The sequence below is a fragment of the Mus caroli genome, unplaced genomic scaffold (assembly GCF_978045245.1).
Source record: "Mus caroli unplaced genomic scaffold, Mus_caroli_1 scaffold_19, whole genome shotgun sequence".
NCBI lineage: Eukaryota > Metazoa > Chordata > Mammalia > Rodentia > Muridae > Mus > Mus caroli.
Window position 1 is genome coordinate 82,774,688 of NW_028227274.1, and position 20,581 is coordinate 82,795,268.

Genomic DNA, 20,581 nt, shown 5'->3' on the forward strand with positions numbered 1-20,581 from the left:
TGACCTCACCTGCAGCAGCTGAGGTGATACAGTGGGGTTCCCCCGTGATTTACCTCTGTATTGCTGAATGGGAATTCTTCATAAGAATTCTCACCCAGCCCAGCACTCATTCACTCATCTGAATCAGTAGAGATGGGAGATGGTTATTTCTTCTGCAGGTATAACTTCAGAAGTGATTTTGTTTACCATCTTGAGACAGAGTTTCACATCATACTCCAGGCTGGCATTGACCTCATGGCAATTCTTCTGCCTCAGCTTCCCAATCCTCTACTATCGTAATACTCCCTTTCAGCTACTCCTTGGGCTGTGTGCTCTCAGGCTGGCTTCTACATCTCCGACATTATCCTTCGCCACAAGATGCTCCAAGCTCATCTTTGCTGCCTAAATCCCAAGGCTGCCACTTTAAGAATTTGATGTGGAGACAGAGGGTGGACATAAGCCTTGTGCTATGAGCTCTGGCCATCACTTTTCAATATGAGGTGACAGGTACCCAGACATTATCCAATACATATATGCGTGTGTTCCACAAAGCAAGTTGCACACCAATGAACAACTGTATGTGTATTCCCCAAGAAAGTCAGGCCATGGCAGTTCCCCCAGAGGCTCATTGTCACATTTATTAGTAGTAGCTGCAACTGGACTGGTGCTGCCATGGGGACTGTTGGGATAAGTTCAGGGGGACAGCAACAGGAGGGGACACCAGTGATGGTTAGCTAGAGTCTTAAGATGGGATACAGAGCACAGTGACGGGTCACCATGGTGCTGTCACAGCACACGGAGCTAATGGATGCTCTCATTTCCTTCCTGGATATTCCCTGAGCCTCAGTCCATGGTGGGCAGTACCTCCCACAGACTTGGAGCTTTTGGACTCTGGCTACTTCCTGGAGGTGAAGTCACACTGACCACATCTGAGACACCCTCCTACCCCCAATCATGGCCAGTCAGTTGTCCCTAGTAAGTCTCAGGACTGAACACGTCCAACTGCTTTACACAGCTGACAGGTGACAGCTGGAGGCAATGTCTCCATTCATGCTTGTCTGCCTGTGACCTGAGAAAGAGATAGGGAAAATAAACTTCCACTTTCCCAAGAAAGCTAGAAGAGAGAGGGGGCAGATTGTTTCTGGGTAGGAACAGCACTCCGAGGAAATTGAGACTTCTCAGTTCTTCAGCTGAGACACCTCATACAGATATGCAGCCAGCATCTTGGTTCCTTCTATGTAGTTGAGCCTAAGAGAGAGAAGCAAGCAAACTAGCAAACAACCCAGCTATCAGCTGCGGGCTGACGAGTCAGTATCCATGAGGGTGGTGACTCCTCCTCCTGATTTCTCTCTAGGGAGCACCCCTGGTCCAGCTAGCAGTCTGGCCTGACTTTATAATTCAGCCTGGTGGTTCTCAATAAGAGGTTCAGTGTGACACCTCCTCTCCCCACCCCCTCACTACAACAACCAGTCCAGGCTCTAGTCTAGGGCTTGGTCTCACCCAGTACCCTGGGAGCAAATGGCCATTATTTCTGAAGATATGAACCCCTTTTCCAAACTGCTACTAGCAAGGCCTTTCGTCTTCCTCTCATCAGTTCTTACTAGCAAACCCCCATGGAGGAGTGATCCCAGACCCCACCACCTGTGGGAGGATGCAACCCAATCCGGGGACCCCATCTCACCTGTTGAGCTTCTCATTCTGCGAGTGGGCACCGTCATCTGCTGACCCCACTGGCAACAGCATGACATTTTTGCCTGTGGCCTCTTGAAAGGTCAAGGTCACAGGAATACTGCCACCTTCTCTGGTCAAGTCAGGCTCAACACCAAACACTGGGGAAACAAAAAAATGATGAGTTTTGGGCCCTGGATGCCAGAAAGCCACCACTTAGCAACAATGAGTCCAGACCCTGGGCTCTGGAATGTACTCTTACAAACCTAGGCCCCGATTCACCTCACACTCAGCCCTGCTTTGAGCACTGGCAGACATTGCAGACGTTACATGAACAACATGCTACAACAGAGTCCTCAGACACTCCCAGGGCCCTGGTATCCACCTCCAAAGGGTAGCTAACCTGTCTTCAGGGCTCTTCTCCCCGCCTGGTAATGAGGATGGTTGAAGTCAGACACCCAGGGCTTCCCGCCATGGCCCATGTACACCTTGAACTTGTTGGGGCTCTGCAGTTCAGCAAATTTTTTTGACAAGTAGCTTGAAACCTAAACCGTAAGCAGAAGAGACGCACTGCGGATCAGATCTGGCATTGGACTCAATGGAAGGAATCTACAGGGTGTCCAGAGGTTGACAATGAGTTGGGCATACTGGGCCTACACAGCATCTAAGAGTCTAGACATCCTTGGCACAGACATATCAAATTATGGCGATACTTAAAGACTGAGTTAAAACCATGCTGTCTGACCTGACTTACTCAACAGACAGGATATCTGTACCCTAAAATGCCTGTGTTGACACTGGGATGGTGCACTCTCCCAGGCAAGCTGCTGACTAGATTTAGGGTTACCTAGGAAACATACTTCTGGTCTAACTTCTGGGTAAGTTTAACTGAGGAGTGAAGGCACAGCATGAATGTGGACAGCCTCGAGATAAACGCCACTTTCCTCTGGAGACGAGGCATCAGGGTACTCTTTCCAGAAGCCTCCGAGGCCCCGCAGTGGGATATTCAGCTAACAAGTAGCCACATATGAGCATTTGCTTTACATCTTTCGGGTGAGGTCAGGTCGTATTTCCCATGTCTTGGTAGTCTGAGCCGTAATGCTTGCTCATGTGGCCTGTCTCTGACAAGCTTCTGTACTGTTTATTACAGCAAACGCTGAGGGGAAGAACCAGGAGGCTCTGCCCAGGTGAGTGTTCTTACTGTTTTAAGTTTAACATCACAGCAGCATGCCGCTGCCACGTGTACCCCACAACCCTTGCCCCCACTCATGCCCTGCATCCCCCACATACTTGTTCGCTAACAACTTCCGGTATCATGTCTGGCACGAGCCTGATGGAGAACTTGCCGACCACCTTCCTGGGGATCACAGTCTTGGCCCCTGAACCGGAGAAGGCCCCTTCGATCCCATGGAGGGAGAGGGACGGGTATCGCCATCTGTGCATCAGGATGTCTTTCTGCGGAAGTCCAGGAGGAGACGGGATGTCTACCCGGGAGTATGAATGAGGACATGGGGACCCCCACTCAGTCGGGCTGGTCAGAGCCCATCCAGTGAATGTTCGGGGACTCCTATCGCTGTGCAGCCTTAGCAACCTCAAGAGGTGACAGTGAATATGAGGGGTGGCAGGCTGTGAGCCTCCAGTCCCCAACAGGCTATGGTGTCTCTCTTTCTCTGCTCGCACTTGTCAGACTGAGCAGCAATTCTCACAGGACTCTAAGCAGGTCTGACTTCTCCCCTTTAGCCTTTGCTCAGCCGATGGAGCAACTGTTTATGGTTATTTATTCCCCTGACTTTGAGAAAGTTGAGAAGAAACTCAAGAGTCCAGCCTGGCCCGCTCCTCTCATCCCCCGTCTCTACAAGAGGCTGGTGCAGGACTCTACTAATATTGGCTACACAGAGGTGATGGACTGATATCCACCCTCCTGAGGCTGGAAATAAACCAAAATAGAGTTTTTCTCCTAATAGTTAAGTCACGACAAATAGCTTCTGCCTCTGCACCCGGCTTAATCTCCGGGCCTTGTGGGAGCACGTGGCCGGCAAACCCAAACCAATCAAATACTACCCGTGGCAGGGGAGGGGGCTGCTCCCTCTACCTATCTCCCCGGGCTCTGCTCTCAACTGGACCACTCCCTGCTTCTGATGATTCTCGAGCAAAGGCTCTCCTAGGATGAACCTCTGACATTGGCTATCTTTCAGACACTGCCTGATCTCGGAGCCCCAGTGGCCTGCAACAGGGTAAGGGGCGGGGCAGGCGGCACCTTGCAGCTGTGCAGAAGGGTCTCCGCCCCCACATCCTTGGCGAACTCTTCCATATCGAAGTCAATGTGGTCGTAGAGCGCGTGCTCCTCATCCGTCACAGGCGCCACAGCATCGTTGATGCCTGGGATGAGGATCTTCCCCTTCTTGTCTACCAGGCAGCCTGAGGGAAGAGGGAGAGGGCAGGATGCTCTATCAGACAGCCTGAGGGAAGTGGCAGAGGGCGGGATGCTCTATCAGACAGCCTGAGGGAAGTGGCAGAGGGCAGGGTGCTCAGCTGGGGCAGTGCATAAGCAGTGTTCCAAGTTGTCCTGACTGTAGGAACTCAGGCACCTTGGCACACCCCCCAGCCATGTGAACAGCAGGAGGCCAGGGGCACTTGGGTCCCCAATGCTAGTGAGTCGGTTAAGTAGCCCCAAGCAGGTGAGCACCACTCACTCATTTTCAGAGAGACTGAGGAGCAGGTGGAGTGCTTAAGTTAGCTCCCGGCTGTATACCAAGGCATGAACCTGAAAACCCACACTAGCCAAACTGCATTTCTTTATGGTACACATTGTGTAAGAAACAAGGCCCGCTAAAGCTGACAGGGAAGCTATGAGTGGGACAGAGTCTCACTACAGATGCAATGTCACTTTACCTGTGGGAACCCTCACCCTAGGATGGGGAAGAGAGAAGGGAAGTTACAAACTACACGGGGGGTGGGGGGGGTGGGGGGGGTGGGTTGAGAGCTCCCCTTAGCTTTATGCTAGAGGGATGAAGGAAGGAAGTTGTGACTCTTACTCTACAGGGCCTGACAAGCAGGGGGACCAAGTTTTGGCCTGTTGAAACAGACCAAAGGAGATGTCCTCTGAGAGATGTAAAATACCATCTCCAGAAAAAAGAAAGTGTATGTGTGTGTGTGTGTGTGTGGTTGGGAGGTCCTAAGGGTCAGGCTGAGCAGAACCCAGGGGCATCCCGCTGGATACGGGAGGGAGGGCAGTTCTAGACATGAAGAGGAGGCATGGAATAGATGAAGGAGGGACAGGAAGTGTGCAGAAGCAGAAATGGAACATAGGATCCTTTAAATAGAAAATGCCCAGAGGAAGGGAAGTTAATTAGAAACTGGGCTGAGTAAGCCCATGAAGGATGCTGGAACACACTAGGCATGTGCACAGATAGTTTAGAAAAAGTACCCTGCCCACTTCCCTAAGTGAGAAAGTGCTGACCCAAAGAGCAACGACCCTGAGCTCACCCATCAGTGAAATGAGATCCGTCATGGCCTCGTGCACTGAGCCTCCATATACCCCAGAATGGAGGTCTTTGTCACTGCATTCCACCTGGGTAGAGACAAGGGTCACTTTATTTGGTGCCTTAGTGGGAGCTTATTTTAATTATATGACACTGCATTGAATAAAGGACACTTGTAAGACTGACAGTTCTCCAGTCCAAATCTGCTCCCTCAAGCATTTCCCAATGAAAACATCCAGACACCAGATAGACTCCTGATGTGCAGACCACATGCACACTGGGAATGCTGGCTGCAGGTGCATGGGGAATGCTGGCTGCAGGTGCACTGGGGATGCTGGCTGCAGGTGCACAGGGGATGCTGGCTGCAGGTGCATGGGGAATGCTGGCCCCAGAAAGTATGGTGCAGTGTAGCCTCTCTAACACTGAGGAAGGGCAGAATCCTGTCTGGCATAGCCATATCGACTGGGAACAAAAGTCATGAATCCAGCACAGCTGTTTGACACAGTTCCAGCAAAGCTAAACCAAATGCTGCACTCTCTGTCATTCTGTCCCTTACTTTGAGGTTTTGGTCTCTGTGTGTTGCATTCTTGGGGACTTCCTGCATTATGATTCATTTTATATCTGAGTCTTTTTAGGAAACTCCTAAATTTACTATCCCTCTGCTTTTAGGGAGATAACTTTATCTGGCCTTATTTGGAAGTCTTCCTTATGCCTTGAAGATCATGATAAGGAATTTCTAAATGAGACCACGACTCCAGGAATCTTCTTGGGGTATCGCCCCTAGGCAAACTCAAACAGTCTAATTGGAGCAGGGTCGGCAGAGATAATTGACAAACTCTGACTACAAGAGAATTAGTAAATGATCAAGGCTTCCTTTTAAAGAATGCTTCAGCTCTCTGAAAATGTAGTTAAAGATAGTCATATAGGATATACCCCTGGGAGAACAGACCTCAGCAAATAAGATAGACTAACTAAAATAACCTTTTCCTACTTTACAGCATAGATATATACAAATAAAAGGAGTTAGGTGTTAATATTATAATTAGGTGTGCAGATATTTTCTTTTTGCCTGGAGTGCTTTAAAACTGCAAATACTGCCAGCCCAAAAGCAGGCTGTCATATAATAGATGTGTTTGCTTTGACAGAGGCATTCTTCAGACTCTTTGAATTGGGAGGGAGTTTTAGGGCTAATAATAAAAATAAAATCTGCTCTATTTCTACTTTCTAACTGTGACTGAACTTGTAACCCTGGACATGTAATGAAAAAAAATCAAATACACGTGCAGATACAAAATGCTATAAACTGCACTTCTTGGATAATCACTAGTCTCCCTTGTTGTGTGAAACCTGAATAAATAAAGAGGCAGCCTGATTGCTAGTCAGTCGCAGCTGCAAGATTCCCTGCCCGCCTCACCTGACTCACCCCTCCCTCCCTGACTCCTCTCCTCTCAGGCCACCTTCTCAATGGCTGGGGCTGACCCCGGCACCCAGCACTTCACAGAGACCCTGCACAATCTTGCTCAGAGGACAACACCAAGCCTGGAGCATGATGTCATCAACCCAAAGATCTGCTTCAGACCCATCTGAGAACTGACTAGCCTTATAGCCAGGCAAGACAGGTAATCAGTGTGTGCTGGATTGGATCAGCAGCTATAACAGGGAATGTCATGTGCCTCCCTCACATTACAGCACTGGCATGGTTCTGCCCTATCAGGTGATGAAGACCCCTGGCAGGATCATCCCAGGGGAAAATATCCCACGCCCATCATCCCAGTGGGAAAATATCTCTAACAGCAGGTGGCAGATCCACCCCACACTCCTTGCTCACCTGAGGGTCTCCATTCTCTCAAGATAACTCAGCAATGGGATCAGGTCTTATACCCACTGAAGTGTGAACATTTTTAACTTTTACAGGAAGGTTCTTAAGGCTTATTCGTTCATCTCAGAAAAACTAACACTCACTGTCACCTCATCTGCTCTGATACAATAGCAATATTATTAAGATAATACTGTTTTAATTTAAAACTGCCATGAGACTTGACTTCTGATCTCAGAAGTCCATGCCTGGGGTATTAGGACAGATTAAGGAACACAAGAAGGAGCCCGGAAAGCTCTGAGCTCCCCTTCATGCATGGTTAGCTTCTTGGTATTTGCCCCGGTCAGGGTACGGAAGAACAAAGAGGCCTAGGGGTTAGAGAGACAAGGTGAAGCTCGGGGGACTTAGGTCGTACCTCGATGAAGAAGTAACAGATGCCTCTGAGGCCGTACGTGATACACGGCTTATTCTTCCCCAGCCAGTAATTGTCCGAAATGCACACGTAGTCCACATCTTTGAAGAACTTGTCTTTTTGGGCAAAAATGAGCTCATCCAGGCCTTCGGAGCCAGACTCCTCCATGCCTTCCAGGCAGAACCGCAGGTTGACTGGGATCTCCTGTGACAGGGCATGGTGAAACATGGTTTCCTTACTTTTCTCACAGAAGTGACACATGGCAGACTGTTTTGAAATTTAGTTTCAAATATGAGATCTTCTCCCACTGGCCCCTGGGAGTCAAGGGTCAGAAGGAAAAGCCCTACGCCATGCGTAGGCAAGCCACTTACAGAGTGAGCCAATGAGTGTAAGGGAAGCCATGAGTCAGGGAGAAGGGCAATGAATCTTAGCCTGGAGAGCACTGATGGCTCTCCCAGAGGACAGGGGTTCCCATTCCTTGCTCAAACATGGCTGCTTACGGCTGTCTGTAAATCAACCTCAGACCTCCACGTGCATGCATAACCCTGTGCAAATGAAAGTGCACACATGGAACACTTGCAAACACACACACACACACACACACACACACACACACACACACACTAGAGATATCAGAAGAGAATTTTTTCTTGAATAACCACTGAGACTTCACTGTTGCTAAAGCTAAACTGAGACCTTTCCTGTACTAGGAAGGCCTTCCACAGCATCCCTCTGCTCACAGAAGCCAAGCTGTCCTGGGATGCCCGAAGGGAACCTCATCACAGTGCTGGAATCTGGGTCGAGTTCTCTGGAAAATGTTTCAAGAGTTCTTCTAGCCTCGTAGGATGAAGCAGGCCACCAGCTTCCCCACAGATGAGAAAAGAGGCTGCAAGAGCAGGCCACCAGCTGACAGCCACACACAGGCCAGATCCATGGGTTCAAAGACAATATGCCTAGCTGTCCCCAGCTCACAGCTGCCCTGAGAGCAATGTTCACTGGACAGACTTCTTCTGATCTCTTCTATCCCAAGTGAGTTCTTCCCCGGAACCTCCAGACACAAAGCAACTACAGATGAAACTGCTCAGGGCGCTGCCCTGTGCACCCTTCCCTCCACAGCTTCGCTACCCTGCATGGGGCCCTGCAGTAGGTGAGGCTGCCTGGTTTCTGTGCCCAGCTTTTGGGTCAGCTGTCAGACAGGCCAAGTGGTTTTTTTTTTGTTGTTGTTTTGTTTTTTGTTTTTTTTTAAAAAAACCTGTTCTCTCCTGTGCAAATGGTCTCCCAGACAAAGAAAACCTAAGCATATCTAATGATCCAGACTTTGACAAATATAATTATTCTTATTTTATCATGCCATGAAATAAAATCCATCTGCAAAAACTGCCCAGACTGCATGATCACAATCAGGTTGGAGATAATAAAAAACCCTAGGTAGAAAGCAGGACAAGGGGGTATTTAAGGACTAGGTTTCTAGAAATGCCTCGTTTCTCCTATTTTCAATATTTTACCATGTTTGAACCTTGAGGAAAGAAACTCAAAATAATCTAGTATTTATTTTTTTTAGGAGAATATAAACCACACAGAGAAAAGAATTTGCCTAATATCACAAAGTCTGCAACTTCCATACTCATAGGTACAGCAGTCAAAGGTTGAAAATCTGTTTTAGTCAGGGTTGGTAGCCCAGGCCTGTAATCCCAGCACTTTGAGCAGGAAGATTGTCAAGAGTTCAAGGTCAGCCTGCATTATATAACATGACTGTATCCAACAAACACACCTAAACTTCACATTTGTGAGCTGGGTGTGGTGGTACACACCTATAATCTCAGCAATGGGGAGATAGAGGCAGATGGATCTCTGTGAATTACAGGCCAGCCAGGGATGCAGAGTGAGACACTGTCTCACAATCAACCAGCCAACAAACAATAATAACAAAAATACCAACAAAATAAAATAAGCAACAAAAGCCCCCCAAATAGCTATAATAAAATAAAATAAATAAAATAAAATCCACATTTGGTGATAGAGATACAGCTCAATGGCAGAGCAGTTTACCAGCATGCATAAGGACCTGGGTTTGATCTCAGCACAGAAAGAAAGGAGAAAAACCAAGACCACATTCTAAGTGTTGGCAAGAGCCTTGCTGAGTGTCGATAGCTTGACCTTTGAGCATCTGTAAGACAATTAACTGATTAATGATTTCTAGAGCTGGAAACAGCTGTAATCTTCCATCTGTGTCCCCTGTGCTGACTGAGGTGGGGGGCTTGCTTTCTCCTCTCTGGTGATCTTTACACTCTACTCACATGATCTGAAGGGCGGACAGATTCTGATATGGGGATGTACCTGACCAGTCTTCTGATAGGCTTCCAGGGCATTCATCCACCCGGCCACCGGCCCCTTATCGTCCGTGGAGCCTCTCCCATACAGCTTGCCTGGAACAACAATCAGCAGATTCAGTTAGAGACAACAAGTCAAAAGATCTCGTTTCAAGTGGTCATCTGATAATGCCTAGGCACAGCCACACACAGCTGTCTGGAGCAATGGAGCTTTAACTTTAAAAGCCCAAATCTCCATCCAACCCTACACTAAAATTCAGAGGGAATTTCTTGAAATCCAAAAAGCAGTCATGTGGATCCCTCCTGTTATCTATCCCTTTCATAGCAACTGGTCTAGGACCAGTATTTACAGAGAATCGGGGCTGAGATTCACCATGCAATTTCAGGAAGTACATTTCACAGGATAGCTCCTACCTAGCCACACCTTAAAGACCTACATTCCCTCCCCAGCTATCTATCAGCAAGCATGTGGAAGCACATGCCATCACTACAGAAGCACCACAAACTATACTCCCATCCCAATTTTGACAGTTAATCTGAATCTGCTGGGAGAATGGCATTAGGCTCAAAGAAGCACTGTCGAGGCTCATCTGGGATCACAGCAGAGGCTGGAAAGAGACTAGGGATGGCCCCAGGCAGGAACCGGACAACCCTGTTTCTGGTGTAGGTGGTGGGAAGATGGTGCCACTCAAGGTTATGTGAGAGAGGGCTCGAGGGGGAAACAGGAAGATTCCCAGTCCAGACAGCTTGAGTCAGGTGGCCATAAACTACCATGCAGATGTGTGGGTGTGAGACTCGGGAGGAATCCAGTGCCCGTGGAACCAACAGCAATAGGACATACCCAGTTCTGTGAGGAGGGCGAGCATATGGGATGAGGCTTCACAAAGAATGTGTTAAACAAAAATAACTTTCCATACTTCATAGCCATGTCCACACAGACTCCACACCCAGTTAGGGGGCAGAAGCTCAGACCTGAGGGGCAAGGCTCAAAGCAATAAGGTGCTGTATCTCAGGGACACTGGAAGCTGAGCAAGCACAGGAGGGAGTGAGGAGAGGCTGGCCTTCAGGAGTTAAGCAGCCTTGGGTCATAGTAAATATCCCGGACAAAGAGTTAGGACTGAAGGGACGCTGGTAAGCTCCCACCAAGGACTTGTTATGAGAAAAGAAAACTTTTCTGAGTTTTCAATAACTGAGGCACAAATGAGAAACTTCCAGAACCCAATTTCTAGATTTTGTTCTTTATGAAACAAAAGTGTGCTAGTAAGAGAAAGACCCAGGAGAATATTAGTGATTTTCCGAATGTAACACCTCCAAAAAGGGCTCCTCTGATTTGGAAAGTGAGCCCTTGGGTGGGCAAGCCCTGGTGCCCTCACCTTCCCGCTCCACCAAGGTGAAGGGCTCGCTGTCCCACCCGTCTTCCAGGGCTGCAGGCTGCACGTCCAGGTGCCCATAAATGCACACGGTTTTCTTCTGGGGGTCGCTGCCCAGCTTGCCCAGCAGAATGGGAGGAAGTGGTATCTCTGAGCCATCTGGGAGCTGAGCGGGAGGGAGCAGGGGAGGGCAGTCTGGTTAATAAACTGGAAATGTCTCCAAGCTGTTCGGAAACCTAGCTGGGATAGTCTTGTCTGTTGTCACCCATCAGCCTGCATTGTAGGGCTTAAGATTATGTCTTTTAACAGTCCTTAACAAGAATTCACTTTCCAGAAGTCCGCGCAGCATTAACTAAATCACATCTACAGCTAGTCTGATGAACTGCTTAAGGCTGTTTAAAAAAAAAAAAAAAGAATCAATAGACTCAATGAAACACTGTAGCCTGGATCTGAGATACAACTTAACTCATTTTGAAGTAATGGCTACAAGAACTACAATTTGCAACTGAATGCTACATTTTCGAAATTCTGCGTGTAGACAACTAAGACAACAGAGTGGACCATCAGTCCCGACATTAATGGAACTCAGGGCTGGGAGATGGTTCAGCAGTTAAGAGTGCTTTCTGCTCTTCCAGAGAACCCAAGTTCAAGTCCCAGAACCCACGTGAAGCATCTCAACCACTTCAACACCAGGGGATCTGATGCTCTCTCCCAGTCTTTGTAGGGACCAGCAGACAGCAGACATGTTGCTCACACACACACACACACACACACACACTCTCTCTCTCTCTCTCTCTCTCTCTCTCTCTCTCTCTCTCCACAGATTCTGGTAAATGAAATGGTGGCAGAGAGGACTCCTGGGCTTTCCCCTAAAGGCCTTGCCACCTCTCCTTGACACTCTTGCAGAATTCTCTGAGAATAGAGGAGGATTCGGTGACACAAAGACAAATCAGTCTCGGGTCTTCTCCTTCCCTTACAGAGCTATGGTAACCACTGTGATGCTAACTGTGGCCCAAGCCGGCTGTACCCCTGCCCCACAGCCCTTGTGCCTCTGCTGGCACCTACAGTTGATCAGAAAAACCCTGTGGTGATGGCAAACTGCCACAAGGAGTTTGCAGGGTACAATATCAGCATTCGAACATGCATACTTATTTTTTATGTTTATGTTTTTAAGTGTGGTTTTCCCATTTATTGAAAATAGATTTTTTTCCCCTCATAAAATATATCCTGATTAGTTTCCCCCCTCTCTGCTCCTCCCGGCTCCTTCTCTCTCCTCTGCCATTCGGGTCTTTTCCCTTTCTGTTTATTTTTAGAAAAGAATAAGATTTTAAGAGATCAACAAAACATAACTAAATAAAATATAATAACATAAAATAGAACCTACCACATCGAAGGTCCAGGCAAACCCAGAGAAGGAAAAGAGACCAACAGAAGGCACTCGAATCAAAGGCCCACTCGTTCCCACACTCAGGAATCCCACAAAAACACTGAACTGGAAGCAATACTGTACACACAGAGGACCTGGTGCAGGAAGCTCGTCTTTATACAGTGACTCAAATAATGTGTAACTTCCACACTCGAAAGCTTTCATTTCTGGGAAATTATCTCAGCCCTTAAGAATGACAGTCATTTTAACTTACTCTTGGGACACCAGCCTCCAGTTCTCCTTCTCAGAATAAAACATGCTGAATAATCAGACAACCAAAGCGAGACAGTCCCTGGGACAGACACAAGAGCCAGCACAGGCTCGGTTTGAAGAAGAGTTGAGCGTCTTCAGCCAAAGGTCACCCTTGCAGCCTCTTCCCACCCTCTAGGAAGAACTGTCTGCTACAGTCCTGTGGGCTCATACCTTCTGCTTCCCAATATCCACCAGCTCCACGGAGCCCCCCAGCCTCTGGACATCGGCAGCTGCCACCTCCATCATCCTTCTGATCTCTCCTCTCTTCTCCGGCCATGCGGACACGCTCTGGATGGCCACCCATTCTGCAAGTTTCTGTTTGTAGAGAGCAAGTGGGAAGGGCTCCGGGGTGCTGCTTCTTAAGAGTAGGCAGGCACGGGCTCACCAGTGGACCTCTACTCACAGCTACTCCACTTTTTACGAGTGGAGCGGACCTAGCTTGCCTGCTCCACATCTGGATTAAACAGCAACAAACCTGTGCTGTCCTACCCCCAAAATTAAACAGAAATAATAATAATGTAAAAGAGCTGGAATGTGTATTTTTAACCACTATGCATATGATTGATTATAAACCATACAATAACTTTATATCTACAGCCGATAAAATTGCAACAGAAAGGAAACATATTGCAATGTCACAATCCAAGTTCACCTGTCTCTCTGACAGCAGTCCACATTTTCTAAGGTGTAAGTTTTAGAGTCAAATGTTTTTTTGTCTAAAATGGTTCTCCCAAAAGTAAAGTGACGTCGTGATTCTATCAGATAAAAAAAACCCGAGCAACGGATTAGAATTTAACATCATAGAGTCATTAAGAACGTGCTCGGTTCAAACTGTTTTTGACTAGCGAAAGAATCCATAGATGAGATTAGGGAAATACAGTGAGCTTTATTTGTAGAGATGGATAAGTTAACTCTGTCAAATGATAAAGGTATAGCTTTCACCATCTCGATAAGATGAAGAAACACGAAGTTTAAATACTTCACCAAAACGGCACAACTCATATTAGCCTCTTGAAAAGCTCTCTTGCGACAAGAGTCGAGCAAGTTTCACTACTCACTCAGAAGAGATGGACCCTCACCTTGACGTAGTGGTCCTGGTTTTCATCGATATACTGGAAGACAGCTTTGAGGGCTGACATCTTTCAGGCTGACTTCAGACCGGGGAAACTCTGAGTAGAGAGAGCAATGGGGTCAGACCTACTTGCAGCTGGGACTGAAGGGCAGTGGCCAGAGGCACTGTGTGAGGACTGAGAAGGGTTCCACCCTGTCAGCAGAGCATTGCGACACACACTTATCACAGGACTCCCCAGGAAGTGACTGCACTTCAGGGCCAAGAGCTTAGGAGCCAATCGGAGGCTTAGATTGATCTTTCCTTCCTGCTCTGAAGGAAGGCTCTATTAAAATTTGTGTCCAAAGAGGAGGGCCCCAGTGGCAGATGATCTGATGAAAACTAAAAGTGGGCACTTTGAAATCACATGGATTTACTGTGCATTTTACTTTTTGAGAGAAAGTCATACTATATAACCCTGGCTGCCCTGGAACTTTCTGCGTTGACCAGGTTGGTCTCACAGAAATCTACCTGCCTTCTCAGTGCCAGGTGTGTGCTACCATGCCTAGGGGGCACTTACTTTTAAAAAGGCTAGACTTTTTTTTCCCCCCCCTTGGAGACAGAATCTCTTGCCTCTACCTTCTGAAGGTTGGAATTACAGGCCTAAACCACCAAGCTATGTTTATGTGGTGATGGGGGATCAAACTGAGGTTTTCTTGCACGCTAGGCAGGCACCCTTCCGATGGAGCTATAGATGTAATTTTATACTCTTAAAGGACAGGGTGAACTATTAACCTTCTATTGATACAGAGGAAATTATCATTCCAGAGATCTCTATAAAAATGCTGCAGGCTGGGTGTGGCAGCACACACCTTTAATCCCTAAACAGGGAGGTAGAGGCAGGTGGGTCTCTCAAAGTATGAGGCCAGCTTGTTCTACACCTAGTGAATTCTAGGCCAGACAATGACAACCTGCTTCAAAGAGCAAGCAAACAACAGCCTCCCACAACCTGCCCATACCATCAATATTATGTGCAAACCACACCTCGCTGGAGGATCCAGAGAGATGAATTCAGCTGAGGACAACTGATGACCTTGGCCACAGACTGCACAACCTCCTTAAGGGCCAAAGATGAGAAAGCTCCTGCCTCCCAGGAGGGTGGCTATGGAGAGCAGTTGTATACTTTTTTTAGAAAGCTATAAGGGGTGTCTGTGTTTTTACTACAAAGAAATGGTCAAGGTCTGAGGAGCTGTGAGCCCCAAGTCGCTCACTACTGGGTACATTCACGTATGAACACCCCACAGATATACTCAGTGCCTGCATTTTCTGGGCAGTTTTTTTTTTTTTTTCCTTTTAAAAATAAAACAGAATGTAGCCTAGGCTATCCTTGAAACTGATCTTCTTGCTTCCACCTCTATATGCTAGAATTACGACAGGCACCCCAGTTTATGTGTTACTGGGGGTGGAACCCAGAGATTCATGTATGCTTGGCAAACTACCAACTGAGTCACAACTCCTCTTCTGGGCACATGTTTCAGCATTTTCTTTTCTTTTCTTCTTTTCTCTCTTTTGTTTGTTTTTAATGTATATGAGTACACTGTAGCTGTCTTCAGACACACCAGAAGAGGGCATCAGATCTCATTACAGGTGGTGGTGAGCCACCACATGATTGCTTGGAAATGAACTCAGGACCTCTGGAAGAGCAGATGGTGCTCTTAACCACCGAGTCATCTTTCCATAGCATCTACTTTTCAAGCAGAGAACCCCAGAAAATTCTGCACTCTACAGACGCAGGAGAAAGTAACTTGTGGAACTGCCTTTTCTTGCTTTGCTTTATTTATTTAAAGATTTATTTATCTTACCCATGCAGATAAGAGTGCCCTATCTGCATGCACACTTGCATACCAGAAGAGGGCATCATATCATATTACAGATGGTTATGCGCCACCATGTGGTTGCTGGGAATTAGAACTCAGGACCTCTGGAAGAGCACACAATGCCCTTAATCTCCGAGTTATCTCTCCAGCCCCAGAACTGCTTTTAAAATAGGAATCAATGTGAACTACAAAAGACGCAGACACTGGGATTTGCAACTGGAGTTTCCTCTTGTCCTCAAGTGTCAAGACTTAGACTTAACCCTGCAGTGACAACCAAGTGGCCTAATGTCACTAAGCATGGTCTCAAGTGGGGGCTACAGAAATGCCTTGCACACCACACGTCGTGAAGAGCACTGTTTGCTGGTCCAGGATCCCAGGGCAGTTTCTAAACAGAGTTGTTCACTGTGACAGGAAGCGAGGCAGTCATTTAGCACACTGAAATTCTCCAGCCCAGCAATGCAAAGTCCCAGAGCACTTCAGTTAGTAAATCTGTGGTTGCTGCTGGGTGGGAGACTGATTTCCTTATGTTTAAAACCTAGCACAATGAAAGAAAATTTTCTAGACCCACCACCACCTCCTCACACAGCCTCACCTGTAAGGGCCTCTGGGAAGCTCCAGATGTTGCCCTAATAGTTTATCAGTGTTAGGTTCCACGGTCTGTCACCAACTGTGCACAGGGAAGGTGTCTGTTTTCATGATAAACCCTTACCCTAGAGGACCATCTGTTACAGTGGGTGCTTTTGACTTGGGCTCCTGGTCCTTGCACAAATCTCCATCACCGTGGCGCAGCTAAACTAACTTCGTTGCTAATGTTGCTACGCAAAGATGTCATGATCTGAGGTACGCCTTTCGATGAGGGCAGTGAACAGAGAGGTTTCAACTACACTGCAGAGTTCCCACAGCACATGAAAACAAGCCCTCGCTCTAAACTGTCCCTCCAGACACAAGCAAGTTGGACAGTTTCCACTCTCCCTCCCACTAGGTTCTGATGACTCCCGATTCACTTCACCCAACCTCAAGGCCTTCAGTTGAAATCACGTATTAAGGTAAAAAGCAGTGCTGGTGGGTTGAACAGAAGCGAACTTCCTGCCAAATACGCCAGCACCCTCGCTATCTGTAAGTCATGAGTCCTTCGGGAGGAGCACAAACAAGGTTCCCAAGATCGGGTCTTTGCCTCCTTACACCGAGTTCGTGATAACAAGACTCTCTGGAGAAGACTAGCGGTTCCAGGGTTTCAAAGGTTAGTAGAGTATATCAAACATCTACACTTTACAAATGAGTAAACTGAAACTAGTAAAAGAATGGGCCACCTAATCGCACCCGCAAGCTGGCAATGGGAGACCTCTCTCCTGCGGATCCATCCTAGAGGCAAGGTCCAGAAGGACCCTGCCCTGGGCCTTTACACCCAAGGCGAGCCAGGCAGCATTTTCCAAGTGTAGGCGTGAGAACCGTCCAGCTCCCTGCACCCTCCAGTCCCAAGTCTTCACGCAGGCTGGCCCAGACAGACAGCTCATCCGGCGCCTCAGGGCGAACTGGGTGGGCCAGGTGACCTCGCACTTCTGGAGGTCTGCGGATCCTATCCCGCCCCTATGGAGGGAGAGGCCGGGGTTCCAGGCTAAGATCGCCAAAACCGCGGGCCGGCGCCGGGGCCTGGGGTGACTCAGGCCTGGGCTGACTGCATTAAGGATCGGGGACCTGCCGGGATCCGCTGCTCCCACCTGGATGCCCCGGCGCCCCGCACTTCCACCCAGACCAAGGCAACTCAGGCACCGCCGGGCCCTGCACCTATCCCGCCCCGGTCCCCCCGCACCCTCCCGGGAAGGAAGGCCCAGGGAGCGTCCGCTTACCGCGCCGGTTCCGCACCACGTGTCCCTGCACGCCCCACCAGCCAATGTCCGGAGGCCTGGGGCTAGCCCCGCCCCAGCCTGCCACGCCCTGACGACGCTCCCCGCCCCAACAGCCAATGCCAGGTCTCCTCGGGATAGCCCCGCCCTCTTACCGACGGTCTAAAGTGGAGCTCTGACCCCGCCCTGCCGGTCGTGGCCACGCCCCTCCTCGGCTGGAGCACCCTTTCATGTCCCTCGCTATACAAAGCGCCCGGCCTCAAAGCGCCGGGTCTATTGCTTCACAGTGGGTTCCTAGAAGTCTCCTTCTGTGCAGCGCTTGGTGCCAGACCAGAAGAGGTGTTGAGGATTCCCAGAACTGGAGTTACAGGTGGTTGTGAGCTGCCACGTCAGTGCTGAGACTCTAAGCCGCGACCTCTGCAAGCTCTCTCAACCTCTGAGCCATCCCTCCTGGCCTCCTGAATCTTTAAAGCGCTGGGATTTTTCTTTCATAGTTGCAAGGGATACAGTTTCGAATACTGCCAATATTCTAAAATAAAATGAGCTTTTCCTCTTTAAATTTTGCGTGAGCCTTCTCTTCAACATTCCTTGCAGAATTTTGCCAAGGGTAGGGTTTTATACTGGTAGTCTTTTAACTGGTGACTCTATAATACTTTTCTACAGTTATATGCATATATATATTTTAAAAATTTCTTGTTTGATTAAAATACAATAATATCACTTCCTTTACTTCATTTTCTTCTGCCGTCCCCTTACCTCTCCAATTTATGTCTCTTTTTCTTTAATTATTGTTACATAATGATAATAAAAATGATGATTAATAATATATCTTGTATTATCCTAACACTAAGGATTAAATTCAGCATCTCAAGCACTCTAGCAAACACTCCCTCAGATATATGTGTGTATATGCATATATATGTGTGTGTGCATATATATGTATGTATATGTGTGTGTATATATATATGTATATATGTACATGTGTATATATATATATATATATATATATATATATACACATAATTTGTTGTTGGCTGGATGGGCTTTCTTTGAGGTAAGTGTCATGTAGCCCAGGTTGCCCTGGTTGGCCTTAAAGATGCTGTGATGCTGGACGTGCATTTCTGATCCTCCTGTCTCCATTTCCCAAAGTGCTGGGATTCCTGGTGTGTGCTACCATGCCTGACTTAAAATATCTATAATTTTAAAAAATTTATTTTTACTACGTTTTTAATTGTGTGTGTGTGAACCAGAGGAGTTGCATACCCTGGAGTTACAGATGGTTGTGACCACCTGATGTGGGTTCTGGGACTTGGGGTTGGTCCTCTGGGAGAGCAGTGCGTGGTCTTAACTGATGAGCCATCTCTTTAACCTGTATCTATAAACATGAAGTTATTATTGATTTTAGCTGCTTTCTTTTCTTTTGAACAGGGCATGGTGTGTATGCCTGTAATGCTAGCATTTGATAAGTAGAGGCAGGAAGACCTGCCACACAGGGAGTTCAAAACCAGCCTGGATTTTATGAGATCATATGTTTAAATGACTTTAAAATCCATGGCTTTTTCACATTTCGACAAACAACTTTCAGACATTAAATGTAAAATCTTGGAGTGTTTTAATCAATTCTGCTGATGTTTTAAGACCTTTTGTACAGCTATCTGTAAATGTGATTATTATTGAGATGAAAAAGTATATGGTGAATCCGGCAGCCACAGAGAAGCGACTTGAGGGTGTGGGGTTGAGACAAGGTCATGGCCACCTCAAACTCAAGACCCTCTAGGCTCACCTTTCTGGGTGCTGGGGTTGCAAGGCACCGATATGGTCCCCTGAGAGTTAAATAGGGCTGACTCCATGGCCCATTCCTGTTGGATATGCTTGCTGGTGGGCACTTGGCAGGATTACACTATCAAGAAAAGAAGCTGATGTAAACCGAAGCTGGCAAGAGGCTTGGGATCCAGTTGAAAATAAATATGCTTTTATGTTTATATAAAACTTCATAGTCATCTGCTGAAAGTTGAAAATAAAATTTAAAGAATTATTTATTTATTTTATGTACATAAGTACACTGTAGCTGTCTTCAGACACACCAGAAGAGGGCATCAGACCCCATTACAGGTGGTTGTGAGCCACCATGTGGTTGCTGGAAATTGAATTCAAGACCTCTGGAAGAGCTGTCAGTGCTCTTAACCACTTGAGCCATCTCTCCAACCCCCGAAAATATTTTTTTTATAAACCAGGATAAATGTGAAGAAAACACAAAACTTAGCCTTAGCCTTGGGCATTTTATATGGAAGTAGGTCTCCAGAAGATAGAACTTTCTAGATTCGACCCTTTGAAATATGTAAATCACACTCTTGACCTTAGCTATGGCACTAAGTATCCTCTTCCAGTAAGATGGGGCTGGATTTGCAGAACTGAATTTGCAACAGGCAATGATTTGGAGTTGAAAAAAGCAAGACTGTTACAAGGACACCTGGAGTTAACAAGAGCTCCTCATTCCAACACAGAGCGGGAACACAGTGATTCCTGCATGCTCCCCAAACCCTTAGTCCCAGGGACAGCCCCCGCGAAATGTGAACAACTGGAGACTGAAACCCAAACTGTACAGAAAGCTCAAATTGGTCCATGGGGACCAATTTGAGCTCCGCCCCAAACAGCAAGGAAAGCTAGTGTCATGTCTCTAAATTTCCAGCAGGTGGCGATGCAGGCCAGTTTCTTAATAAAGGGTACATTGCAAGTTGAACAGCAATACATCTGTATGTCAGGAGCTAAATATGTGCGTTGTCTTTACTGAATGTAGAGAGAACAGGGACAATATGAGAGAAAACAAGGAGAGAGGTGTGTTTATGGGAGACAAGAGACTGACTGGGTCCTTCGGAGAACATAGGGAATGTAAGCATCGCGGAATTATTTATTGAGCCGTTTTAGCATACTTCTAATTACTGCAATTTTCAGTTTCCAAAACAACATAGCGTCATCTCCAGAACCCCACTGAATTCTGATGAACCAGTGTAACTGGGCATGAAGGAGATAGGAGCACCCATTTCTCTGGGAAACAGTTGCCTGGGTACAAAACCTAA

The 20,581-nt window shown here is 47.3% G+C and overlaps 1 protein-coding gene across 2 annotated transcripts; it reads right to left on the reverse strand.

Annotated features, from left to right (window-relative positions):
* Window positions 1-597: 597 nt before the first annotated feature.
* Cndp2 (carnosine dipeptidase 2) lies at window positions 598-17,588 on the reverse strand. Of its 2 annotated transcripts, none has more exons than XM_021150290.2 (12): window positions 17,508-17,588; window positions 13,815-13,904; window positions 12,907-13,050; window positions 11,061-11,223; window positions 9,695-9,783; window positions 7,361-7,561; window positions 5,134-5,218; window positions 3,905-4,065; window positions 2,938-3,102; window positions 2,051-2,192; window positions 1,661-1,808; window positions 598-1,227 (listed from the first exon to the last, which is right to left on the reverse strand). In XM_021150290.2, exons 2-12 carry the CDS (start codon window positions 13,872-13,874, stop codon window positions 1,158-1,160), a joined length of 1,428 nt encoding a protein of 475 aa, XP_021005949.1. In that variant the 5' UTR covers window positions 13,875-13,904; window positions 17,508-17,588; the 3' UTR covers window positions 598-1,157. The 2 variants fall into 2 exon arrangements, with proteins under 2 accessions (XP_021005949.1, XP_085689579.1); XM_085833453.1 differs by lacking the exon at window positions 17,508-17,588 and adding an exon at window positions 16,253-17,452.
* Between the last annotated feature and the right edge of the window lie 2,993 nt (window positions 17,589-20,581).